Source organism: Muntiacus reevesi, chromosome 5 (genome assembly GCF_963930625.1).
Source record: "Muntiacus reevesi chromosome 5, mMunRee1.1, whole genome shotgun sequence".
Lineage (NCBI taxonomy): Eukaryota > Metazoa > Chordata > Mammalia > Artiodactyla > Cervidae > Muntiacus > Muntiacus reevesi.
Window position 1 is genome coordinate 68,456,816 of NC_089253.1, and position 24,704 is coordinate 68,481,519.

General features: G+C 36.8%; 1 protein-coding gene and 1 non-coding gene across 5 annotated transcripts in view; both read left to right on the top strand.

The window, feature by feature from the left end:
• The window catches only part of SPATA17 (spermatogenesis associated 17), a 233,922-nt gene that overhangs the window by 147,511 nt on the left and 61,707 nt on the right, over window positions 1-24,704 (top strand). For all 4 annotated transcript variants that reach the window (XM_065936726.1, XM_065936727.1, XM_065936725.1 and 1 more), the window contains one exon: window positions 3,700-3,848. In XM_065936726.1, the coding sequence (XP_065792798.1) occupies window positions 3,700-3,848 (149 nt within the window). The remainder of the gene's footprint in view (window positions 1-3,699; window positions 3,849-24,704) is intronic.
• Window positions 2,481-2,587, top strand: LOC136170023 (U6 spliceosomal RNA). Its single transcript, XR_010663483.1, has one exon. It is a non-coding gene; the product is annotated as a U6 spliceosomal RNA (small nuclear RNA).

Here is a 24,704-nt window from a genome sequence, read left to right on the forward strand (position 1 = left end):
TTACCCCTGATTCTTGCCCCCACCCCCATCATACATTCTTTCCCTTCTTTCTCTTATTTTCCTTTCACTTTGTTTCTTCACTCATCTTCTCTTCCCACCTTCTCTCTTATCATCTTTGACTTCTTCTTACTCCCTTCTTTCCTGCCCTGTTTTCACAGGATGGGAAACCAATTTCCTGTACTTAGCTATAATGAAAATGTACATGTGTGACTGGGGACATATGAGATTCTATATGCTACAGCCCAAATAATAATATTTACACTCTGACAGTCTGTCTGTACTTGTGAGGTGAATTTCTTAGATGTATGAGACAATAATAAGTTAAACTTTTTTCACTATTATTTAAGCAAGCTTTGAGAAAAATTTATAAATATAAGATGACTATTGAGTAATGTGGGTTATTAAAAATATAGATGAATTTATTTGACTTATAGTTGGACTCACATTCTCAAATATTAGAGAGTTATAGCTAAGAGTCCAAGAAGACTTGCAGGTTCAGGTTGAATCCTGAATGGTCTATACATTCTAGGATTGAGTATTTGTAAATGAGTACAATGAGAGGAGCTGACGTTTGAAGTTTTGTCTGAAATTTGGGATGCCATCTCACTCCAGGTATGATTGGTACAAGTGATCCCTTAAGGTCTAAAAGAGCCTGTCAACAAAAACACAAGTCAGTAGAAGCCTTGGCACAAGAGAACCTTGACAGTAGCTGTCAAGTATGCCAACCAGGAAGGTAGTCTATTAAGCTCAAAGGCAAGGTATTAATTGTCTAAGATATACATGTATGGACCAGGCACCGAAACACATAGAAAGATGGACATTTATTAAGAACTGTGGTCCTGAAGATTCTAGTGAATGAGAAAAGAAGAGTGGGTCTATTTTTATTCTAAATTTTGCTTAAGTAAAATTTCTCCTCTTTCATTTCCTAATCTTGTTGGGAAGAGCAAGTTCCAGAAGAGTAGTAGGATAGGCCTCCAAATGGGTATGTATTCCATTGATACATCAACAAAGGTCAGAAGGTGGGATTTAACCACCAAGAAGACTTTACCCCCTGTGAACACCAGTTCCTTCAAAGTCATAGCCTTGGCTTTTTGTTTATATATTAGATGCTACCATTGTTCAAAATCTTTTTCAAACTTCTCTCAAAACTAGGAGTAGTAGAATAATAATGATTAAGCTAGTATTACAATTTTAGTGTATTTATTATTAATATGTTCTAAGTACAATGCTGAGTGTTACTTATATTGTCTTGCATTATCTCAAGAGCAATTTTGTGAGATAGTTATTATTCTACCTGAACATTTGAAGAGAAAGGGTCTAGAGAAGTAATTTGCCCCTGAGAGCACAACCAAATGTTGTTCAAATCACAGAATTTGTCAAGTGGAGGATTAAAAATCTAAACAATACCCTTATTTGAGTTCTTAATTGTGAACTTGTCATCATGTTACTGTATCTTTAAAAAGTAAAGTTCCAATAAAAATCCATTAACTACTTTCAAATATAGCAATCCTCCTGTCCAGCTGTGAAAAGTACTAGATGATACTTATTTGCCATTTGTGTTATTTACGGTCCATGACTTTTATGGTAACTGGTTCCTATTATTGGTTTCTATTAATGTAAAACATAAGTGAACATAAATGAGGCGTGAATCATTTCTTTTTATTAGCCCCACAGTCTTCACTCAGTGCTTGCAGTAACTCCAGCTGTGTCTTGTTAGTGATAACCTATTTAAAGAAGAGATCTTTAAGGATAAGGGATATGACTAGAAATCTTTGTCCATTTTATATCACTTCTGCACAACAATGGTAGTGAAAACAAAATGTAATTGATTGCACAGCACCATCTTGAGCTGCTTCTGTTTTGTAGTATGTTTCATATGATACTATCTAGACAACCAGTAGCTTCTAGTAACTACTGTAAGTAACTGCTAATTTAAAGGTTCAATATGGTGTAAATCACTTCATACCATTGCAGCTTAAGGACTTTGCTATATATTTGTCTCATTCTATGATAAATCACAAATATTTTATTTGTGACTAAATAAAATTGTTTAAGGGGATAAATGACCACTTTCCATGCATCTGTGAAGATAATTTCCTTCATTATCCAGTGAAATTATTCATATTTCTGATGCTTCTAAAATTAGATCCAACAAAACAATTATTAAGCAATAAAATTTAGAATTTTATATAAAAACACTTAAAACGATTTAAAATGTGGCCCTTCCATATTTGGAGGGAGGTCACCAAGCATAAGATTTGGCATTTGCCTAAAAACTTTATTTTAATAAAAAGAAAAACTTGCCATCCTATTTCTATCTGTTTGAAAGCTGTGCCCAAGAATCTTTCCTACTATTTTTGCTTACTCAAAAAGGGAGCAAATTCTTTTTAAATTATGAGAAATGGACTTTTTAAAATTAGAAAACAAAGCAACTTTTATAACTGCAAGTTAACTAATTCTTGTATGAAAACTTGTAAGTAGTGCTCGCTTCGGCAGCACATATACTAAAATTGGAACGATACAGAGAAGATTAGCATGGCCCCTGTGCAAGGATGACACGCAAATTCGTGAAGCGTTCCATATTTTTTCAAGCAATAAATGCTGGAGAGGGTGTGGAGAAAAGGGAACCCTCTTACACTGTTGGTGGGAATGCAAACTAGTACAGCCACTATGGAAAACAGTGTGGAGAATAAGGAAGCTGTGGTACATATACACCATGGAATATTACTCAGCCATTAAAAAGAATACATTTGAATCAGTTCTAATGAGATGGATGAAACTGGAGCCCATTATATAGAGTGAAGTAAGCCAGAAAGATAAAGAACATTACAGCATGCTAACACATATATATGGAATTTAGAAAGATGGTAACGATAACCCTATATGCAAAACAGAGAAAGAGACACAGATGTACAGAACAGACTTTTGGACTCTGTGGGAGAAGGTGAGGGTGGGATGTTTCGAAAGAACAGCATGGCTGATTCATATCAATGTATGACAAAACCCACTGAAATGTTGTGAAGTAATTAGCCTCCAACTAATAAAAAAAAATAAAATAATTAAAAAATAAAAAATCTAAAAAAAAAAAACAACTTGTAAGTAGTGGAAATTCTGCCTATTTTCAAACATTTTTAATATAATCACTTGAACTTGTCTGAACGTTTCCCTGGTAGCTCAGACGGTAAAGCATCTGTCTATAATGGGGGAGACTCAGGTTCGATCCCTGGGTCGGGAAGATCCCTTGGAGAAAGAAATGGCAGCCCACTCCAGTATTCATGCCTGGAAAATCCCATGGACTGAGGAGCCTGGGGGGCTACAGTCCGTGGGGTTGCAAAGAGTCAGACATGACTGAGAGACTTCACTTTCTTGAAGATGAAATGCTCTTACCTCATGTGTTTCCTAATTCAAACAAGAATAAGTTCATCTTTAAAAATAATTTAGGGTTTTGGAGAGGGAAGTGGGAGGGGGGATCGGGATGGGGAACACATGTAAATTCATGGCCGATTCATGTCAATGTATGGCAAAAACCACTGTAATATTGTAAAAAAAAAAAAAAGACTAATGAAATGTCAGGAAGAAATTTCAAAAAAACAAAAATAAAAATAATTTAGTAAATGAAATGCTACTTGCTTTTCTTTGTAGATATTCAGTAGGCTTGATCATAAATCATAAAATATTTACGTCCTCCTGTCTTGTCAGGGACCGTTCCGTGACATCTCGGAAGTATTGGAACAGCGCTACAAGCCTCTGCAACCGACACTGCGAGTGGCGGAACCCATCGATGGGCTAACTGAGGCCAGAGCACAGCTCCAGAAGGAGGAAAGTGCGCGAAATGTCAATGACAATATGTAAGTTCTTAGCTTAAAAGAAGTAACTGTACCATATTTGGTCCCTTAAGTTTTTAGAAATATTTTCTATTTGCTAACATTTTATTTGTGTTAAAAGGTAAAACCACCCCTGACATATTTAGAGACATCCATTTTTCAATATGCAAGTGTTGGTATTGATGACAATGTTAATTTTATACACACACATATTACGCAAATACATATATATTGCTCAGGGGAAAAAAGAAAAGATTGAATGACATTTTAAGGGAATAGGTGATCACTTTCCATGTATCTGTGAGGATAATTTCCTTCATTATCCAGTGAAAGTATTCGTATTTCTGATGTTTCTAAAATTAGATTCAACAGAACAAAAACATTTTTCTTAGAGTGAACTAAATTTTATTTTGATACATTGATGTGAAATTGTCATTTTAATAAGTCAGGTGCATTGTAAGAGTTTAGTTTCTTTACAGTGAAGATGATTGAGAAAGATAAAGGACAATCTAAGAGCATATGCAATTTTAAATTATTATATTAGCATCATTGATTTGTGTCTCAATTCATATATCTTTCTCCAAAGTACTTCCTGTCACTTCAGGTATTTGTCATCAGTAGTTATATGGAATTTATAAAAAGACCATTTAAAATCTAGAAAAGCTTTTTAAAATTATTATTATTCTATAAAGTATCTTGAAATTATTTTTGTAATATCTTATAATAATAGTTTACCATTATGTATAATAAATAATAAAAGACATTATATTATTGTAATTTAAATTATTTTAATTATTATAACTTAATATAATGTATTATAAATAATTAGGTAAGTTAACTACATAATATATGCTGCAGTTGCTTACTTATATAATATGTACTAATCATATTACATGTTATATAATAATAATTTATAAAATAATTATTCCAAAATATATTACAAAGTGTGCCTTTGACATATAAAGACACTAGAATTGCCTCTTATCCAGCACAGTGGATTTTGGATAGTTTTATCAGTCAAAAGGGATATATAATATGTTTTATTTTAATAATGCATTTCTGAAGAGACTCTTGAAAGCTAAATAATTTTGAATAAATTCATATGAAAGATAAAATGACAAGCATCTCAAGTAATTTTCATAAAGTTTTTCGTTTTATAGTGGTTACTTGAAGTGAGATATTTGCTGTAGAGAATTCAGCAGATTCTTTCAATAATTGAATATTACCCAACATATAATGAATAAAAAATAATAAACACTTTTCCCCCAATTATTTTGGGGTGTTAGATTTCTTTTAGTAAAGAGACTATACAAGATTAATGCTGCTCAGACCTGGCCAAGCAAAATATGCAATTTAGTGATGAATATCTAGAGTTATATTATTCAGAATTATTTTCTATTTTCAGTGATGCCAAGGTTTATGAAATAACAATCACTTCTCGAACAAATAACTGACCATACATATTGTTTTAGTTGCTAAGTCATGTCCGACTGACCCCATAGACTGTAGCCCACCAGGCTCCTCTGTCCATGGGATTTCCCAGGCAAGAATACTGGAGTGGGTTGCCTTTTCCTTCTCCAGGCAGTCTTCTAAACCTAGAGATCAGACCGATGTCTCCTGCGTCTCCTGCATTGGCAGGCAGATGCTTTACCACTGAGCCACCTGGGAAACCCAACCATACTGATATTTCTACAGAAATTATTGTATATCAAACATATTCAAGTATCCTTTCTTAGTATTTTCCTTGATAAACCTAGAAAGAGCAGATATCAATGTCATTCCCAAAGAAAGATGCTCAACTTGTACTTTCTGTGGAATACTTGTAAACATTTTCAACCTCTGTAGTGTTGCTAACAACAATTTACTCTGAAACTTGCAGATTGAAAAGTGTTTTTAGGATAACCAACCAATCAGGGATAAACCAAGTTGGGAATATTAAAGAAATTACTTATCAATTTGAAGCTATCATATTTTTAGCAAAAAGCTTAGTAATGGGTTTTAACAACCATCCTATGAGTAATCCACTTTTTCAGAGAACTTCAGTACTCTTGCTTAATTCTAAGCAAGGGGAACCTGGAGGGAGGAACCTAGTGGGCTACAGTACATGGGGTTGCAAAGAGTTGGACACAACGGAGCATGCAAACTTCAACTTCAGAGAACTGAAACTATTGTTTTGTAGCTTCTTTTGAAACCATTTTGGTTTCCACATTCTGCATAACTTAATTGTATCTTGTGAGGCAAAAGAAATGTTAGAAATTTAGGTTTTATGTCTTTAAGATAATAATTCTGGGATAGAAATTAGGTCAAAAGTCTACTTTTATCACAAAGATGCATAGTTTTGTTTTTTGTTTTTTAATGCAGAAAATCCTTTTCCTTTCCCCCCACATTACCAGTTTTATCTGTAAGGGTGATGCCTTTGTCATCCAAGGACCTTAACTGGGACCCCTCTATCCAAACTGGGAAAATGGAACGTTCCATTTCTAATCTTAGGGATTCAAAAAGTAGCATTTATCGGAGGACTTGATACATTTAACTGTTTCATTTTCATGTCACTGTGAAAATTGCACTGTGGTAAGAGTAGAAAGATGGACTTTGGGACTAGATCTGTATGAGCTCAAATCTTTACTCCATTACACAACAGCAGTATATAATCTTGGGTAAGTAACTTAGCCAGTCTGAGCCTCTATTTCCTTGTCTGTAAAATGGGGAGAGAAATGTTATCTTAAACATGGTAATGAGGATGGAATGAGATAATGAGTATGCCAAGAACATATGAGAGTCTTAACAGAAGATAATTATCAACATGCTTTGGTGTCTGCTCCAAGCCCAATAGTTCTGCATCTAAGACATCAAAATATGTGGGTAGGAAATCACAGATGGCATAGATAGGCTGGGTTTCATCTACTTGCCCTAAGAACCAGAAATTAAGGCGGACCACGGGCAGAGCTCTTCAGAGACCAGACATAGAAGATTTCTCATTAAGCTTCTAGTTTGCTAGGGCTGCCATAACAGACTACTATAAACTAGATGGCTTAAACAACAGAAATTTACTGTATCACAGTTCTGGAGGTGGAAGTCCTGGGTCCAGTTCTCAGCAAGAGTGATTTCTTCTGTCCCAGTCTCTCCCTTAGCTTCTGGTGATGACTGGTAATCTCTGGTGGTCCTTGGCTTGTATCAGTAGAAATAGCACCCTGATCTCAGCCGCCTTCTTCACATATATATTCTTCCTATGTATGTGTCTGTCCATATTTACCCTTTTTGTAAGGACACCAGTCATAGTGAATTAAAGGCCCTTCCAACTCCAGTATGATCTCATCTTATAAAACCCACAAAGACTGTATTTTCAATTAAGGTCACATTCTTTAATATATTCTTTAAAATAAACATAGAAAGTGGGACAATAATATTGTATGTATGGAGGGGTTTTTTTTGGAAGTCATTTAAATACTTTATCTGTTCTTATTACTAAACAAACTCTATTTTTCTCATGCCTTCTAGGAGAAAATGATTTTCCTTATTCACATATCTATTTTTATGAAGTCAAGAAATTAAATAAGCAATTAGTAAATAATTGCTCAGTAACCTTTATGTGAGAAGCTCTCAGATAGCATAAGACATGTAAAGGAGTATTTATTGATTCAAAAAATGTTTGCCTGTCAGAAATAGTTCTAGGCTCTTGGAGTATACCACTGAATTAAATAGACCAAGTCTCTACTCTCATGAAACTTCTGTGCTTCTAGCTTTAAACTGAACTGAAAAACCTAATGAAGTTCTAGAGAAGTTAGCACTTGAAAAGAGTCAAGCATATGTTAAAGAAAGTAAGTTCCATGATTTTTTTTTTAATGTAGAATTTGCTCTATTCTCTGATAATCTAGGAAGGTACTCTTCACAGAAAAGGAACTTAATGGGTTCTGTGGAAAGAAATGGTTAAAATTTTGACAGAGAAAAGAAGAGAAAGTAGTAGATATATAGAAAGATAAAAAGAAAAGATAAAAGATAGGAAGATAAAAGATAGTAGAAAGATAAAAAGTAGGTTGATAGTATGGGAAAAAATGAGAAGATCAATTTGACAGAAACTCATTTTTAAAAAATTATTTTAATTAGAAAGTAATTACTATCCAATATTGTGGTGGTTTTTTGCCATACATTGACATGTATACCCATGGAACTCATTTTTGTGTGAGAGGCATAGAAAGGAAAATTTTAAAAGGCTTCAGGGCCAAGGATTTGAGGATTTATTTGTAGATAATGGAGAACTATTTAAGGCTTCTGAGTAAGAGGATGTTATGAAAATAATATGAATTTATTGACTGTGAGACAGATGTGTTTGAGAAGAAATATGCTGGAGGGAAGGAAACCCACTAGGATAATACTGCAATTCTCCTGGTGAGAGGTAGAACTAAGGTGAGGGCAGGATTCAACAGTCAACTCTTTCTCTTTACTTCCTTCTCCTTTCTATACATAATCTCTCTGAGTGATGCTTCTGTTTGAGAGACTTCAACTATAACCATGTGACCATGGTTTCCACTCTAAGCCTCAAAATCTTTTTCCTACCTTCCTTATTTTCAACTGCCATCTTTTTTGCATCTCCTCCAGATGTCCCAGACTCAGTAGACCCCACGTTGGCCTGCTTCTTCTTGTCTTGAGTGTATTTCAGCACCACCTCTCTACCTGAGTAGAGACTTGTGAGTTATCTTTTTGTCCCTCTCCAGAATTCTGTTGGTTCCCAAATCCTGTCCTACCTTTTATGTATCTCTCAAATCCAGCTCATCTTTTCCTTTCCACTATTGATTTGGTTTAGGACTTGTGATTTCTTCTTTTAAATACTATAAATCCCATCTGGTCTGCCCATGCAGTGCATCTGCCACAACCACACTAGAAAAAATTCAGCAAGTTGTTATTTCCCTAAATGTTTTTTTGTGGCTTTTTTTTTTTTTAAATCAACTACAGGATAAATCTTAATTCTTTATTGCAAGACTCAAAGCCCTTCAGGATCTGATTCGGGCTTATTTCTCTAGCTAATCTGCCACCACGTTCTCTAAGAAACTCTCTGTCCAGAGCTACTGGGCTGTTACCATTCAGTTTTGTATCCATGCCCTCTTCTGTTTCCATTAAGGGGTTTCCTACCTCCCTTGGTTTACTAAGTCTGCTCAAATCCACTTAAAAGCATAGGAAAGAATTGTTTATTTACTTTTTAAAAAGTTCAGGGACTTGCCTGGTGGTCCAATGGTAAGAATCCACTTTCCAATGAAAGGGGCATGGGTTCGATCCCTGGTCAGGGATCAAACTACCAAGCCTGTGTGCCACAACTAGAGAGCCCTCATGGAAGATCCCGCATGCCACAGCAAAGATCCTGCATGCTGCAACTAAAACCCCATGCAGCCAAAAATAATACATAAATCAGTATTTTTTAAAATAATAAAAAGAGTGGAAAGAGCAATACATATTTGATTTAGGGTTTTTCACAGAGCATTTAAAGGATTATTTTCAGATGTGAAATGGGACCACGCAAGTTGCCTAGATGACACAGGGGAAAAAGTCATTATTAAGAGATGGAAAAAATGGAAGGCCACATCACCAGAGCTGTGTTTATTTAGCCTACCCACTAAGATAGCAGAGATGGAATGGAGTGATCATGAATCAGGTGATGTAGGCTGATATCAACTTCACTAAAGACGTATGAGCGGTGCTAAGATCCTGTATGTTAATACCTTCTATTGATTATAAATATCCTGGCTTAATACAGGAGACTGTAATTATGCAGACTACAGCTCATCCAACATGGAGTGGGGTTAGGACATTGCAGTGGACGTTGGTGCTAGTCTCTGCTCTGGTAGACAGAATATTGACCTCACACAGAGGCCACATCCTCATCCCAGGAACCTGTGAATATGCTACCTTATATGAGAAAGGGGACTGTGGATGTGACTCAGGATTTAAAGTTGGAGAGATTATCCTGGATTATCCAGAGGGCCCAGTGTCGTCACAAGGGTTCTCAAAAGTAGAGATTTGACTACGAGAAAGATGAGTGAGGCAATGTGAGATGGATAACTCATCTTTGCTAGTTTTGAAGATGGAGGAAGAGAACACAACCAAGAGATGCTGGCGGCCTCTGAAAGCTGGCAAAGGTGAAGACATGGCCTCTCCCCTAGAGCCTCCAGAAAGGATGCAGCCCTCCCATGCCTTGACTTGAGTTTTAGTTAGACCCACCCCAGACTTCTGGCCTCCAAAGATTTCAGATGATAAATTTATACTTTTAAAGCCACTCAGTCTGTGATGGTAACTTTTTACAGCAGAAATACAAAACTAATACAAGTGTCCTTCAAATCAAGGAGGGAGCTTGCTAGATCAGACTTTGGTGTTTAGATTAATTACAAACCTGAGCTAAATTTGAGGGAAGTCCTTAGATCCCCAAGGATTCAAGGTTCTTCTGTAGACACTTAGAGGATTAAAAAAAGATATGACCATGGCTTGAGTTTTCCTATGAAGAGAAGTTCAAGATTTAATCATATTGTAAGGCTAATATATATATTGGACTTTCCTGATGGCTCAGATGGTAAAGAATCTACCTGCATTGCATGAGAACTGGGTTCGATCCCTGGGTCAGGAAGAACCCCTGGAGAAGGGAATGGCTACTCAATTATTCATCTATCTATCTCTCTCTATATTTTTTTCTTTCTTTCTTTCTTTTTTTTGGTCACATCATGTTAAATCTTAGTTCCTTGACTAGGATTGAACTCAGGCCCTTGACAGTGAAAACTCAGAGTCCTAACCACTGGACCACCAAGGAATTCCCAGAATGTTATATTTTAAACTTTTGTAGCCTTTCATAAGAGCCTGAGTACAGACAGTCCAATGAAAAATAAAAGGTATCAATTTTCTGATAATTTTTGCAGAAGAGGCAAAACTTTACTTCTCTCCCCTTAGGCTCTTCAACTGGGCCTAAGAATTAAATTGGCATAAGACCCCGATGCTGGGAAAGATTGAGGGCAGGAGAAGGGGACAACAGAGGATGAGATGGTTGGATGGCATCACCGACTTGATGGACATGGGTTTGGGTGGACTCTGGGAGTTGGTGACGGACAGGGAGGACTGGCGTGCTGCGGTTCATGGGGTCTCAAAGAGTTGGACACGACTGAGCGACTGAACTGACCTGAACTGAAAACAGATTAAAAGGAGAGAAGCATAAAGATTTATTTAGTAGAGGTTTTACAATAGCCCTCATAAAGACAATGAACACCCAAAGAAATGGCAAAACTTATGTTCTTTTATATTGAGTGAGCACTGAGAAGCAATTGTAAAAAATAACAAAAATATATGAGGAGTCCAAAGGAAGATAAAAGTTATTTAACAAGGTCTGTTTGTACAGAATTCCCTACACTGTGACTTCACATGTCTGGTGAGGGGAATGTTTCTTTCCTCCTGGTTTAGGAAAGGCGTCTTTCATTGGGGGTATAATCTCCTGGTTTTAGGGGAAAAAGAGAATAAGTTCACTTTTCTTGTACCTGTTGTTTTCAAGAGGTTTTAGCTCAAAATAACCCTTGGCCAAAGTGGCCTATTTTGGAGTAGCATATTTTGCTACCTTCATTATTCAGAGTAGGTGAACATAGTGAACTAAACTTTTTTTTTTTAAGGACATTTAAAAACCACTGTGTATACATAGATGGACCTGGTTTTATTATTTATCACTAACACTAATGATAAGGAAATTTAACGCATCTCAAAACTTTTTTGACTTGTGTGATTTTGCAACACTTTAGACCTTTACAATTTGCATACTTTCTGAACTGTTATTGTATTATGATAAATAGGGATTATCATACATTTTCAGATAATGTTTTCTTGACAATTCAACTTTTATTTGTAACTCTTCCATTTATTTTAATTACTAGCACAGTGTGCAACATTTATTAATCAGTAGAGCCTTTTTAAGTTAAAATACTAAATTAGCTAACCCCATTAACACAGAATACTCCAAACAAGCAGTAATAGGAGAGGTAGTTACTGTGCAAATCGTATTATACATGCGGGTGCTCTAGGGCACGGTTAAGCGTGATTACCCTCTTTTGATCCAGTATTCCTCTGCCTCTCCCAGCTAATTTCCAGTGGAAATTTACAAAGTGCTGCCTTCATTTTTCCAGCTTAATTTTTCTAATGAAGTTCTGGTACTTTATAACACTGGGGATACAGATAATAAGCCTGTGTATAATTAAGAAGTTCTAGAATTTGTCTTACAAAAGAGCCCTTTATTACTTCAACTCTACAGTGAGAAATACGCTCTCTTTATGTCCACTGTTTCCTTGAAAAAAACATGGATTTTTAAATAACTGACCACAGAATCCTAGAATTCTGTTCTTACAGCTACCTAAGTAAGAATTTTTATATTTATGACCTTGACATAATGGTGGTAACCTGGAATACTTTTACTGGTATTGTGAAAATCTTGCATATACTTTTGATATATGCAATCAGACAAATCATAAAAGCACACTGTAGTCTTTTTAGTTAGATTTTGTCATTTTATAAGAATTCCCCCTACTGCAATAGCTAACATACGCTAAGTAAAGTTTTGCCACTTAGCTTTCGGTCAGTTTACAAGGCATGTGGAATTGCTTTTGTAAAAGAAAGACTGTCATTCTGTGACATACTCACATTCTTATATGGGAATGGCATTTATACATCCCAGACTTTCCTAGTTCAATTTAGGGTTCAAAAGTGCATTGAGGATCAGAAGAGACTTGAAGACTCAGCAGAAGTATGCCAGGCAGAGCAAGGAAGGTGACATGAAGGATGTGGCCTGGACAAAGCCATCTCTGTGTCAACAAGTGCAGAGCTCACGTGGGTTTCATTTTGCCTTCTGAGGTAGCTAGTGATGCTTAGCTCAGAGCTTTGGTACTTTATGCAAAGTGGCAAAGATGAGAGGGAAGGTAGAGTATAAAGGATAATGTGTACCATGATAAAGTGTCTGGATTTCACTATATAAAACATGGTGTAAAAGTATCACAGTGTTTTAACCAATGGAGTGAAAATGTCAATTATCTTAGAGATATCAATCTACTAGCTATGTCCATGGTAAAGAAATGGGAGTCCTAGCATTTAGGGTACCACTGCCATAGTCTAATTTTGAAATAAAGAAGACTTGCCCAGGAACAAGGACAGTGATAGTAGAGGGAAGAGAAAGGCTGGCAAACTGATTTATAGGTGGAATCCTATAAACCCTAAATCAGAAATAGGGGCCAACATGATATGTGGATGTGTGGATATGTGGATATGTCAGATGTGGATGGTGTGGTCAGGGGCATAGTTGCATCTTAGGGCTTTCCTCAGTGCAATGAATAAAGATCCATTCAAGATGATTCAAGAAGTTAAGGATATGTTTAAAAGATGCATTGAAGAGTCTCATAGAAACCAAAGACAAGCCAGACTAAGGTGATACCTTAGGGCTGCAAGGGAGTCATTTTCTCTCTCTAGTGGCATCTCCACTTTTCTCTATATTTCTGCTTGCTGTCTTCTTTCTACTGGCTGGCTTTATCTGTGGCCTTAGTTTTTTTCCATAAATCTTCAGTTTGCCCTTAGTTTTCATGGCCACTCCAGGCCTGATTCAGTATAACCTTCCAGCTCTAGAATCCACAGCTAATTCAGCTTTTCAGTTCAAATTTCCTGAAAGAGAATCTGTTCTGCTCAATTCATGTCATCAAAATGTCCCACACCAGTTATTGGCCTAAAACACAGTTAATGCTTAACAAATACATGTTAAGTTAAGGGACATATTCAATTAACCAATGAATGGATGACCACTGTGGGTGGGGACAGCATGTCACATTATAAACACAGTGTCTTATGAAAGTGCAGCCATGAGCAAAGATTTTGTCAGGTTGAAGAGTGCAGAGGCAAGAGGTCATCTAGTACCTTTACTTGATAGCTTCTGAGTGAGGTGACTGGTCAGATAGTGATGTCCTTACTTAAGAAAAAAAATGTAAGAAGCTCTGTTGGCATGATAGGGTGGAGGTTTGGGATATGACATTAATTTGTGGGCACATCTATTTGAGCTGCCTAGTATTCTTGCCTGGAAAATCCCATGGACAGAGGAGCCTGGTAGGCTGCAGTCCATGGGGTCGCTAAGAGTCGGACACAACTGAGCAACTTCACTTTCACGCATTGGAGCAGGAAGTGGCAACCCACTCCAGTGTTCTTGGCTGGAGAATCCCAGGGATGGGGGAGCCTGGTGGGCTGCCATCTGTGGGATCGCACAGAGTCGGACACGATTGAAGTGACTTAGCAGCGGCATTCTATATCTAGGTAGCTATTCCTAGTGAGCATTTGAAAATACTGGTCTTGAGTTAAAGAAAAACACTGTCTATAGAGATAAAAATTTAGAAATGATCAGAGGTGATAGTTAAATTCTTGGTGGGGGAAGCATCTTCCAGGGAGGGGAGAGACTACAGAGAGAAAAGATTTAGTACAGATTCCTGGGAATTGCTTTAATATTAGGGCAGCCCAGGTTGGATGCATGAGACAAGCGCTCGGGTCTGGTGCACTGGGAAGAACCAAAGGGATCGGGTGGAGGGCAGTGATTCTTAATTAGGTTGCTTACCTGTATCACCTTGAGGCTAAAAATTATATACATATGCATTCCGTAGTCTCAATCACAGCTATTTTGACTCAGCAGGCATATGGGTTTGAAATGTATGCCCAACTGATTCTAATGCATAGTTCTAGTTAAGGTAAGAGTCATTAATTCAAAGTATGGCAGAAAATGAGTCAGTCAGGAAACTGGGTGAAAGCAAAGAAGAATTCCAAGAGATATTTTACAAATTAAAGGGAAAGAGAATTCACTCCTTGGACTGGATGAGACATGAGTTTGATCCCTGGGTTGGGAGGATCCTCTGGAGGAGGAGATGGGAACCCACTCCAGTATTGTTGCCTGGAAAATTCCATGGACAGAGGAGCCTGGTGGGCTACAGCCCATGGGGTTTCAGACTCAGATGCAAGCATACATATATGAAATATTCTAAATTTACATTTAATTTTAAAATTTAGAATATCAAAATACAGAATATTAAATGAAATTTTGTTGTTCATTTGCTCAGTCATATCCGACTCTTTGTGACCCAATGGACTGCAGCACGCCAGGCCTCCCTGTCCTTCACCATCTCCCAGAGCTTGCTCAAACTCATGTCTATTGACTCCTTGATGCCATCCAACCATCCCATCCTCTGTCATCCCCTTCTACTCCTGCCTTCAATCTTTCCCAGCATCAGGGTCGTTTCCAAAGAGTTGGCTCTTTGCATCAGATGGCCAAAGTATTGGAGCTTCAGTTTAAGCATCAGTGCTTCTAATGCATATTTCCTTTAAGATTGACTGGTTTGATCTCCTTTATTTTCATCAAGATGAAATAATATTAGTGTCTTATAGATAAATATATTGGCACCATTTTTGTAGAATTTAATTTTAACTCATTTATATTCTCCATTTTAGAATCTTGCTGAAATTAATATACAATGAAGCCCACCTTTATATCACAGAATATAAATTGTTCTGCTTTTAAAGACATTTTTGTATATCTTTGGTACATTCACAATTTTCAAAGAATAACTAATGATGATTGAGTCTAATTTGAGAGATAGTGTATCTTGGTTAGAGCCTCGGAAGTCATTGACAGAGGAGATGCTCATTTATAAATTCTGAAGAGAGATTGTTAACTAGAAACTTGTCAGTTGCATATAGCTTCCAAGTGTGTTACAGTTGGACCCTGCAATTTTCAAAAAGTTACACTGATCGAAAAGTAATTTAAAATGGTAATTGTATCTCTTAAAATTCCAGATTTTCTGGATTTTATTAAAAATTAGGAGATCTAGAAACAGCAGGCCCCTGGTCTCACATGACAATGGCTGATTAAAGTTTGCACTCTTAGGTTTTGCTTAATGTGTGTTACTGCCTGGCCTTTCCAGACACAGACATTGGAGACACTTGTTCGAGATTATAAGGTCCTCAAGAAAGAGCCCAAGATTTATTCTGTACACTTGGTACAATCCTTGTCAAGCATTTTTTTTTTAATATATTGAACTTGAGCTTGAACTAGTTTTATTTGTTTTGTTTTAATCCATCTGATCACCAAAAATCATTCTCATTAAAAGAGAAATCAAGCAAGAGGAAATGAAGTCAAGTGTGACTGCTCTTTAATCTTTACTAGCATTATACTAGCAATCCCAGTAATAGGGCAGCCTTTCCTTTCTTTTCCCTCTTTCTTACTCAGAACAGCATTTTCCAAACTCTGCCTCTTGAACTCTAGCCTGGAAAATATTAATGAGTATCTATCAAATAAACTTGGGAGAAATTATATTTGAAATAGTTAGACTTTTTTTTTTTTTTTTGGCATTTACAGGGCTTTCCAGTCCTAAATATATTTTGATTTAGTGTAAACTTCTAAGAGGGGTCATATACTACATAGCATTTTGCAAACTTAATCACTCAGTTATTCCTCAAATATTTCTGCAGCCTAATATGTGCCAGACACTGTGTTAAATGCCAAGAACAGGCAGTGAACAACACAGCAGAGGTCTCCTGGCTTCATAGAGCTGATAGTATGGTTAGCCATGGAATCCCTTTATCCACAGACTGGTTTGGAATAGCTGCTCAACAAAGAACATTTGATTTTTTCTTAGCAAGTTTTTCTTTTTAGTGGCAGTTTATTTCATTCTTACTTTCTTAAGGATAGTTTGTGTAAGTGTTTCTCACATCCTTATTTCTCTGTTTAATTATATGTTTTTTAACATCAATTATACAAGTCCTGAAAATATCTGAGCTTAAAACATTTAATGTTGTAAATGGCCTATTAAAAGAAGAGCCTGTGTGAATGCTATGTAGCTGGGGCATTTAAATTCAGTATCTCTTTAGTAGAGACTTTTCTTTTTTTGGTTAAGTTTTCCATAATCAGCTCGAGGAAAGTAAAGTCAACTCTGTAAAATATGTTTCGGAAAGTTGCACAGATGTAATGAAGTTATTGAATCAGCATGCCTGGAGATTGTTAATAATAATAATAATATATCCAGGGAATGCTAGTCCTCTTAAACTAAGAAAACTGTAAGGAGAAGGGCAAAATAGGTCTTCCCATTTAAATTTAGAAGTTTGTAATACAAGCTAACTATCTAGCTGAACAGATAGTCTAGCCATTTGCATTTTTTATATTTAAATATTATATCACCACCCTGGGGGAGAAATATATGTTATTGATAATGCTGCTTGAATAGTTTATGAGTTTTCAATTTCTGCTATGAATTTTACTCTAAGTATGAAACACTTTATATATTAAATGCTTATAGCCATGGTTACATTAAAATCTCAATGAAAGCTGTCTTCATCCATAAATGGTCTGCCTAATTCCTATTTCAAGTTGTTACTCATTTTACAAACATCTCTTTAACTGAAACTCTACTAGATAAAACATCTTGATAGATTATTAGGCGATGTTTTTGAAATTCCTCTGTTGGTATTAATGAGCTATATATATTAGGTTTATCTGGACATTTATATTATTAATACATACTGTGAAAACACTTTATTTCTATTGAAGATTATAAAAAGATATCTTTAATTGCCAAATTCATTCTCAAACTTACATTATTCTATGTTATAAAGGGAAAAGGAGATATTCAGTATTTTATAACCCTTTCTTATGAATCGGACAGTTGACCTGATTTTTTTAGAAGGGCTAAAATTATTCAGTTTTCATTTTTTCCAGTTTTATTGAGATATGTCATACAGCAGTATGTAAGTTTAAGGTGTATGGAACAATGATTTCACTTACATGTATCATGAAATGTTATATATTCACTATTAATTCATTATATTTAGTCAATATTCATTGTCAGTTATACATACTACCAATTTAAAACATATCTCATCCTATTTCAAATACAATTGACATAAGTAATTTGTATATTTCCAACTGAGTGGCTTTTAAAAATGCTTTACCTTAAAGAAAATTCCTACAGTTGGTTAATGAGAACTAAGTCATCTGACAATGAAATCAGAAATGAACTGGCTATAACTCAGCCCTCAAAACATTAAATTTTCTATTTTCTATATTACAATAATGATTGAAATACTAATAGAATATGTAATATTTGAGCAGGTGTACTTTTATGATAACATGGAAATTTTTGTTTGTTGATTAGTTTATTAGATTAAATTGACTTGCCTTGTTCATATTTTCTCTCCTAATTCTTTCATCACCTCTTTGCAAACTTTTATACCTAGGCGTTCTTGCTTGTCAAATTAAGTTTTGTAGACCAGAGGGAATTGCCTCTGGAATTAAGGGAATTCCTTTCTGTTAATTAGCCTATAGTGGATTTTTTTCCCCTTTATTCTCTTTTTTTTATACCACACAATTAAGTAACTGCTCTATTTCGAACATTACTAAACTCTTAATCCAGCTTCTCCTTTTGCAAGTATTTTAGATAGACCTTTCAGCAGAGATCCTCGGGTGAACACCCACACTGACTCTTGTATCTCATTTAGGCCTGTCTGCCCTCCCAGTGTTGTCAATGATTGGAACAAGTCAGGCTGCTCATTGACCAAGATCTATATTAATGCAGTTTGTGATTTCTTCAGCATGTTCTATGGTTCCCCTATAAGAACAATAAAAAAAATAATTGGCTTATTTCCCACTCTGTGTAGCATATATGATAAAACTGACAATTAATTTTTCTGATTCTTTGGTTATTTTTTAGTTAAAAAACAATAGTATCTTAGAATCACTCTTAAGATAGAAGTAAACTATCCTTTGAGTCTATGAAATTCAATTAGTCAAATACAAAGACAGTACAATTCATATGACTATATTTGCTATGCTAGTATCTCATTATATTTTATTGACTATGAAGTGTAGGAGGTTTCCAGATTTGAAGATGAAATCATTTTTTATGCAATCTGTGATGATGGAAAAGTATTTATTTTTGTTTATTTTTTTCCAAATGAAGAGAGTGAAGGCATTGAAGTATCCTGTATTCACTTTAGAGTTCATTAGTAAGATACCTCCAGTGAAAGGAAGGAAAATATCAGACATTTGATATCAAAAGATCACAAGGCTTTCAATTTAGCAACATAGTGTTTTTAAATTTATTTTTTTAATTGGAGGAAAATTACTTTGCAATGTTGTGTTTGTTTCTGCCACACAACAACACAAATCAGTCCTAATTATACATATGTCCCCCGCTCTTGAACCTTCCTCCCCTCCCCCACCTCACCCCTTTAGGTCATCACAGGGCATCCAGCTGGGCTCCCTATGTTGTGCAATCACTTCTCTCCAGTTATCTATTTGCACATGGGAATGTGTATATGTCAATGCTTCTTCCTCTTGTTTGTCCCACTCTTTGCTTCCTCCACTGTGTCCACAAGTCCGTTCTCGACATCTGCATCTCTGTTCCTTCCCTGTGGATGGGTTCTAGAAAACTCGTATTAATGAGCAGCATAGTTCTGAGAGAGAAGAATGGGCCACCCTTCCTCTGTCCCCAGTGTGGATCAGCCTTCAACGTGCTGTGGGCAAGTCTGCCCTCATAGGGCCACACAGAGCCCTAGAGATGGTCACAGAGTTTGGTGATAGAATCTGTGAGGAAAGGTTAAAGTAACTGAGGACAGTATTCCACAGGGATATTAAGGAAGATGAGATAAGGCTGCAGAAGCTTTACCTCTTCTGAGAGGAGCCAGTACAAGCACCCTGTGCAGAGCATTGTTCCTAGTTCCAAGGCCAACGAACTACATACATCCAAGACCCCACATGTGGGTTCCAAGTTTTACCTCTGAGCCTATATTCATACCGGTCTACGACTTTTGCATCCTCTTTTTCGGTTTTCATTTCTGCCTAGTGAACTCTGACCCACTTGTTAAAGAACAGATTAGCTATTTCCCCAGTGCTTTCTGTTCCCATACTCTTTTGTTTTTGCTTTATCATCAAATTTTGTTTTTCTCCCCTTGTATACTGGTACGGCTATTTGCTCTTTCCCTCATTAAATTTTAAGGGTCTTAGGATGAGGCTTCTGCTTATTCACCTTTTTACACTCACAGTGTCTAAACACAGTACTATTGAACAGATTAAGACATATCTGGTGGGCTTTCTCAATGGCTCACCAGGTAAAGACTCTGCCTGCCAGTGGAGGAGACGCAGGAGACAGGAGTTCAATCCCTGGGTCGAGAAGATCCCCAGAGGAGGAAATGCAGCCCACTCCAGGATCCTTGCTGGGGAAATCCCGTGGACAGAGGAGCTAGCAGGGTTACAGTCTATGGGGTCGCAAAGTGTTGGACATGACTGAACAAGAGACAATGGTGGATTGAATTAATTATGAATCAAGTCCCCTGGTATTTACTATTGCTTATTTGCTTATCTGATAATACAGGCCCAGAATTGAATATTCATTTCTGTGTTATAAGGAGCTGCCTCTAGGGAAAGTGGACATCTCTCTTTGGTTTCCTCGCCTCCCCTTCTCCCCCATCTCCACCCCCTTCAGCTCAGGGAGGGCAAATGCTGCTCTTTGGGGGGGGACCTGTCCCACCTGGGGTCACATTCCGTGAGGGCTAACTCTCTTCAGAGTTTCTTCTGACCTATTAGTGGACCCCATTATTCAGGTGCTGGCCTGACGTTGCTCTCAATGGGGAGAATCCTCGGCCAATCCCTTCCTTTACCCTTTTGACAAGTCGTTAAAGAGAAAGGCTCTTCTCCCCAGGGGAACATCTGCCCTATCTCTTATCACACCTCTCATCATATCTCTGATTTTTGTTGGCTGTTGAGACTCAGGACAAGTCAGATTACACAAACGCTGTTATAAATGTGGGGACAAATTTGCTCTCAGTTCAGTTCAGTTCAGTCACTCAGTTGTGTCCAGCTCTTTGCGACCCCACGGACGGCAGCACACCAGGCTTCCCTGTCACACGGAACTTGCTCAAACTCATGTCCATTAAGTTGGTGATGCTATCCAACCATCTCATCCTCTGCTGTCCCCTTCTCCTCCCACCTTCAATCTTTCCCAGCATCAGGGTCTTTTCCAATGAGTCAGTTCTTCGCATCAGGTGGCCAAAATATTGGAGTTTCAGCTTCAGCATAGTCCTTCCAAGGAATATTCAGGACTGATTTCCTTTAGGATGGACTGGTTGGATCTCCTTGCAGTCCAAGACTCTCAAGAGTCTTCTCTAGCACCACAATTCAAAAGCATCAATTCTTCAGCTCTCAGCTTTCTTTATGGTCCATCACTCACATCTATACATGACTACTGGAAAAACCATAGCTTTGATTAGATGGACCTTTGTCAGCAAAGTAATGTCTCTCATTTTTAATATGCTGTCTGGGTTGGTCATAGCTTTTCTTCCAAGGAGCAAGCATCTTTTAATTTCACGGCTGCAGTTACCATCTGCAGTGATTTTGGAGACCAAGAAAATAAAGTCTGTCACTGTTTCCATTGTTTCCCTGTCTATTTGCCATGAAGAGAGTCCTGTGGACTACAAGGAGATCCAACCAGTCCATCCTAAAGGAGATCAGTCCTGGGTGTTCATTGGAAGGACTGATGCTGAAGCTGAAACTCCAATACTTTGGCCACCTCATGTGAAGAGTTGACTCATTGGAAAAGACCCTAATGCTGGGAGGCATTGGGGGCAGGAGGAGAAGGGGACGACAGAGGATGAGATGGCTGGATGGCATCACTGACTCGATGGGCATAAGTTTGAGTAAACTGTGGGAGTTGGTGATGGACAGGGAGGCCTGGCGTGCTGAGATTCATGGGGTCACAGAGTTGGACACGACTGAGTGACTGAACTGAACTGAACTGACTGAGTGGGACCAGATGCCATGATCTTAGTTTCTTGAATGTTGAGATTTAAGCCAGCTTTTTCACTCTCCTCTTTCACTTCCCATCAAGAGGTTCTTTCATTCTTCTTTGCTTTCTGCCATAAGAGTAGTGTCTTCTGAGTATCTGAGGTTGTTGATATTTCTCCTAGCAATCTTGATTTCAGCTTTTGCTTCATCCACCCCGGCATTTCACATGATGTACTCTGTATATAAGTTAAATGAGCAGGGTGACAATATACAACCTTGACATACTTCTTTCCCATTTTGGAACTAGTCCATTGTTTCATGTCTGGTTCTAACTGCTGCTTCTTGACCTGCATACAGATTTCTCAGCAGGCAGGTCAGGTATTCCCATCTCTTGAAGAATTTTCTACAGTTTGTTGTGATCCACACAGTGAAAGGCTTTGCCATAGTCAATAAAGCAGAAGTAGATGTTTTTCTGGAACTCTTTTGCCTTTTCGATGATCCAACGAATGTTGGCTATTTGATCTCTGGTTTCTCTTCTTTTTCTAAATCCAGCTTGAAAATCTGGAAGTTCTTAGTTCACATACTGTTGAAGCCTGGCTTGGAGAATTTTGAACATTGCTTTGCTAGCATGTGAGATGAGTGTAATTGTGCAGTAGTTTGAACATTCTTTGGCATTGCCTTTCTTTGGGATTGGAATGAAAACTGACCTTTTCAAGTCCTGTGGCCACTGCTGAGTTTTCCAAATTTGCTGGCATGTTGAGTACAGCACTTTCCCAGCATCATTTTTTAGGATTTGAAATCGCGCAGCTGGAATTCGATCACCTCCACTAGCTCAGTTCGTAGTGAGACTTCCTAAGGCCCACTTGACTTCGCATTCCAGGATATCTGGCTCCAGTTGAGTGATCACACTATCGTGGTTATCTGGGTCATCGAGATTTTTTTTGTACAGTTCTTCTGTGTATTCTCGCCTCCTTTACTTAGTATCTTCTGCTTCTGTTAGGTACATACTGTTTCTGTCCTTTATTGTGCCCATCTTTGTATGAAGTGTTCCCTTAATATCTCTAATTTTCTTGAAGAGATCTCTAGTCTTTCCCATTCTATTATTTTTCTCTGTTTCTTTGCATTTATCACCGAGGAAGGCTTTCTTATCTCTCCTTGCTATTATTTGGAACTCTGCATTCCAAATGCACTCTGCATTCAAATTTGGAATAGTTGGCTCTTTTTTCCTGCCTCTAGCCCAGGCAAAAAGACTTAATTCACATGCTTTGCATAACTCAGTGGAGAATTTATTGTGATTTTAACTCATTGGAGAATTTATTATTATCTAGAGTCAAATTCCTAACTTGTAATAAAGTACCCTTAATCCTGCTTTGAGCTTAATACATATGTTTCATTAGTAGCCCTTTAACAGAGAGAAGGCTTCTCTAGGACATGTTTGAAACCTGAACAGGTATTTGAGACTTGTTCCCTAGCTATGTGTCTCGCTATCTATGAATCATTATCTCCATGCTCAGTTTGAAATGATTTACCTAAGTCAAGGTTCATCATGACTTGGGTAACTACTCTTTTGGGCAATCAATATATATGGAGAAAGATGTTTCACAATTTATAAAGATCTGTAATATATTTCTATACCTAGTCTCCTAGGGCCTCTATAGTCATCTCTGCTGTAAAGCTGTTCATGATCTCCTTTGCTTCCTTCATAAAGAACTCAATTTTCTAGTTATGCTGAGCCTCTTTCAGTTTCTTCAGAATCCGGTTTCATTCTCTAACTCACTTCCATATATTTTGTATATGTTGATTAATTTTAATTTTTGCTTCCTGAGACCTCTACCAATTCTTTTCTAACTCTGCAGACACTCAAGTAATGACTTATTTGTATATACCACTGTATCCCCACATTGAATTTAAGAATTTCTGCCAGATCTGTGTCTTTGAGGAAATTATAAAAATTAATAGGCAAACCCATAACACCTTCTTCTTTAATATAATGTTCAATTAATTGAAAAGTACTCTGTGCAGGAATAAAGCACATCTGAATATATATTTATAACTGTTAAAAGATACCATTTTAAAAGTAAAATTGATCATTGTCTAAACTTTTGATTGAAAGCTCAATTTAGTTTTAGGGTTTGCATGGCTGTTTGTACTTTTATAGAGCAATCTATCTGAGACTTAAATAATTTCTTCTGAATTTGAAGATAGATTTTTAAAGATTATTTATAAAGTGAATCTAAATAGTTTCATTATATGTACAGATATACACATACACATGTGCACTTAATATGCACTACATGTTTCTCTAATGAAACATTATGGCTCAATGGAATTAAAATTAATTCATGTGCAGGGAAATACCTAGTCTTTCAGCCTTATCTTTTCAGCCATCCTGTCCCTTGAGAAAGCAAATTTTGCCCAGACACAAAAGAAAAATGTACTATTAAAATGCAATTCAGAAGTGATAAAAAGTGTAAGTGTAGCAGCCGGCTCACAGCACCCCCTCTGTATACTAAGGGACATTGGGGCCACATTAATTTTGTGTGTGAGTGTTGTCCATCCCATGTGCAAATTAGCACTGGAAGGACCATAATCTGTCTTACATGAGAGCTCTTTTCCCAAGGGCATATATAATACATGCTTGTGTAATTTTGTATATTCAAAGCTCTGTGTTCTATTTATTTTTTATCTTAAATAGATGTAGAGGGTATTTTCTTAGGAAAAATATTTAAAAGGAATTTCTTAATGAACATTAAAAAGAAGTTGTACAGAGGTATGAAACTTGATGAAATAACACATTTCCTAAGCTTATTATTTTTTAAACAAATTCATGAATATAATGGGAGAAATTTCAGTTGAATTGGGATTTTAAAAAGGCCCTTTCCTTGTCTTAATTAAATAAGATAATATATGTGAAAATATCAGCATCTGCCCCAAAATTTGTTTAACCTCAATTTCATTTTTTCTGTGTCTGAATTTCAAAGTATTTTTCTTGGCAGAATATTTAATTTAGTTGTGAATTAAATACTTACTTCCCAGAGCTTGCTTTTTTCCCTCTAAAAGTTTCTTGTATTTAAAAC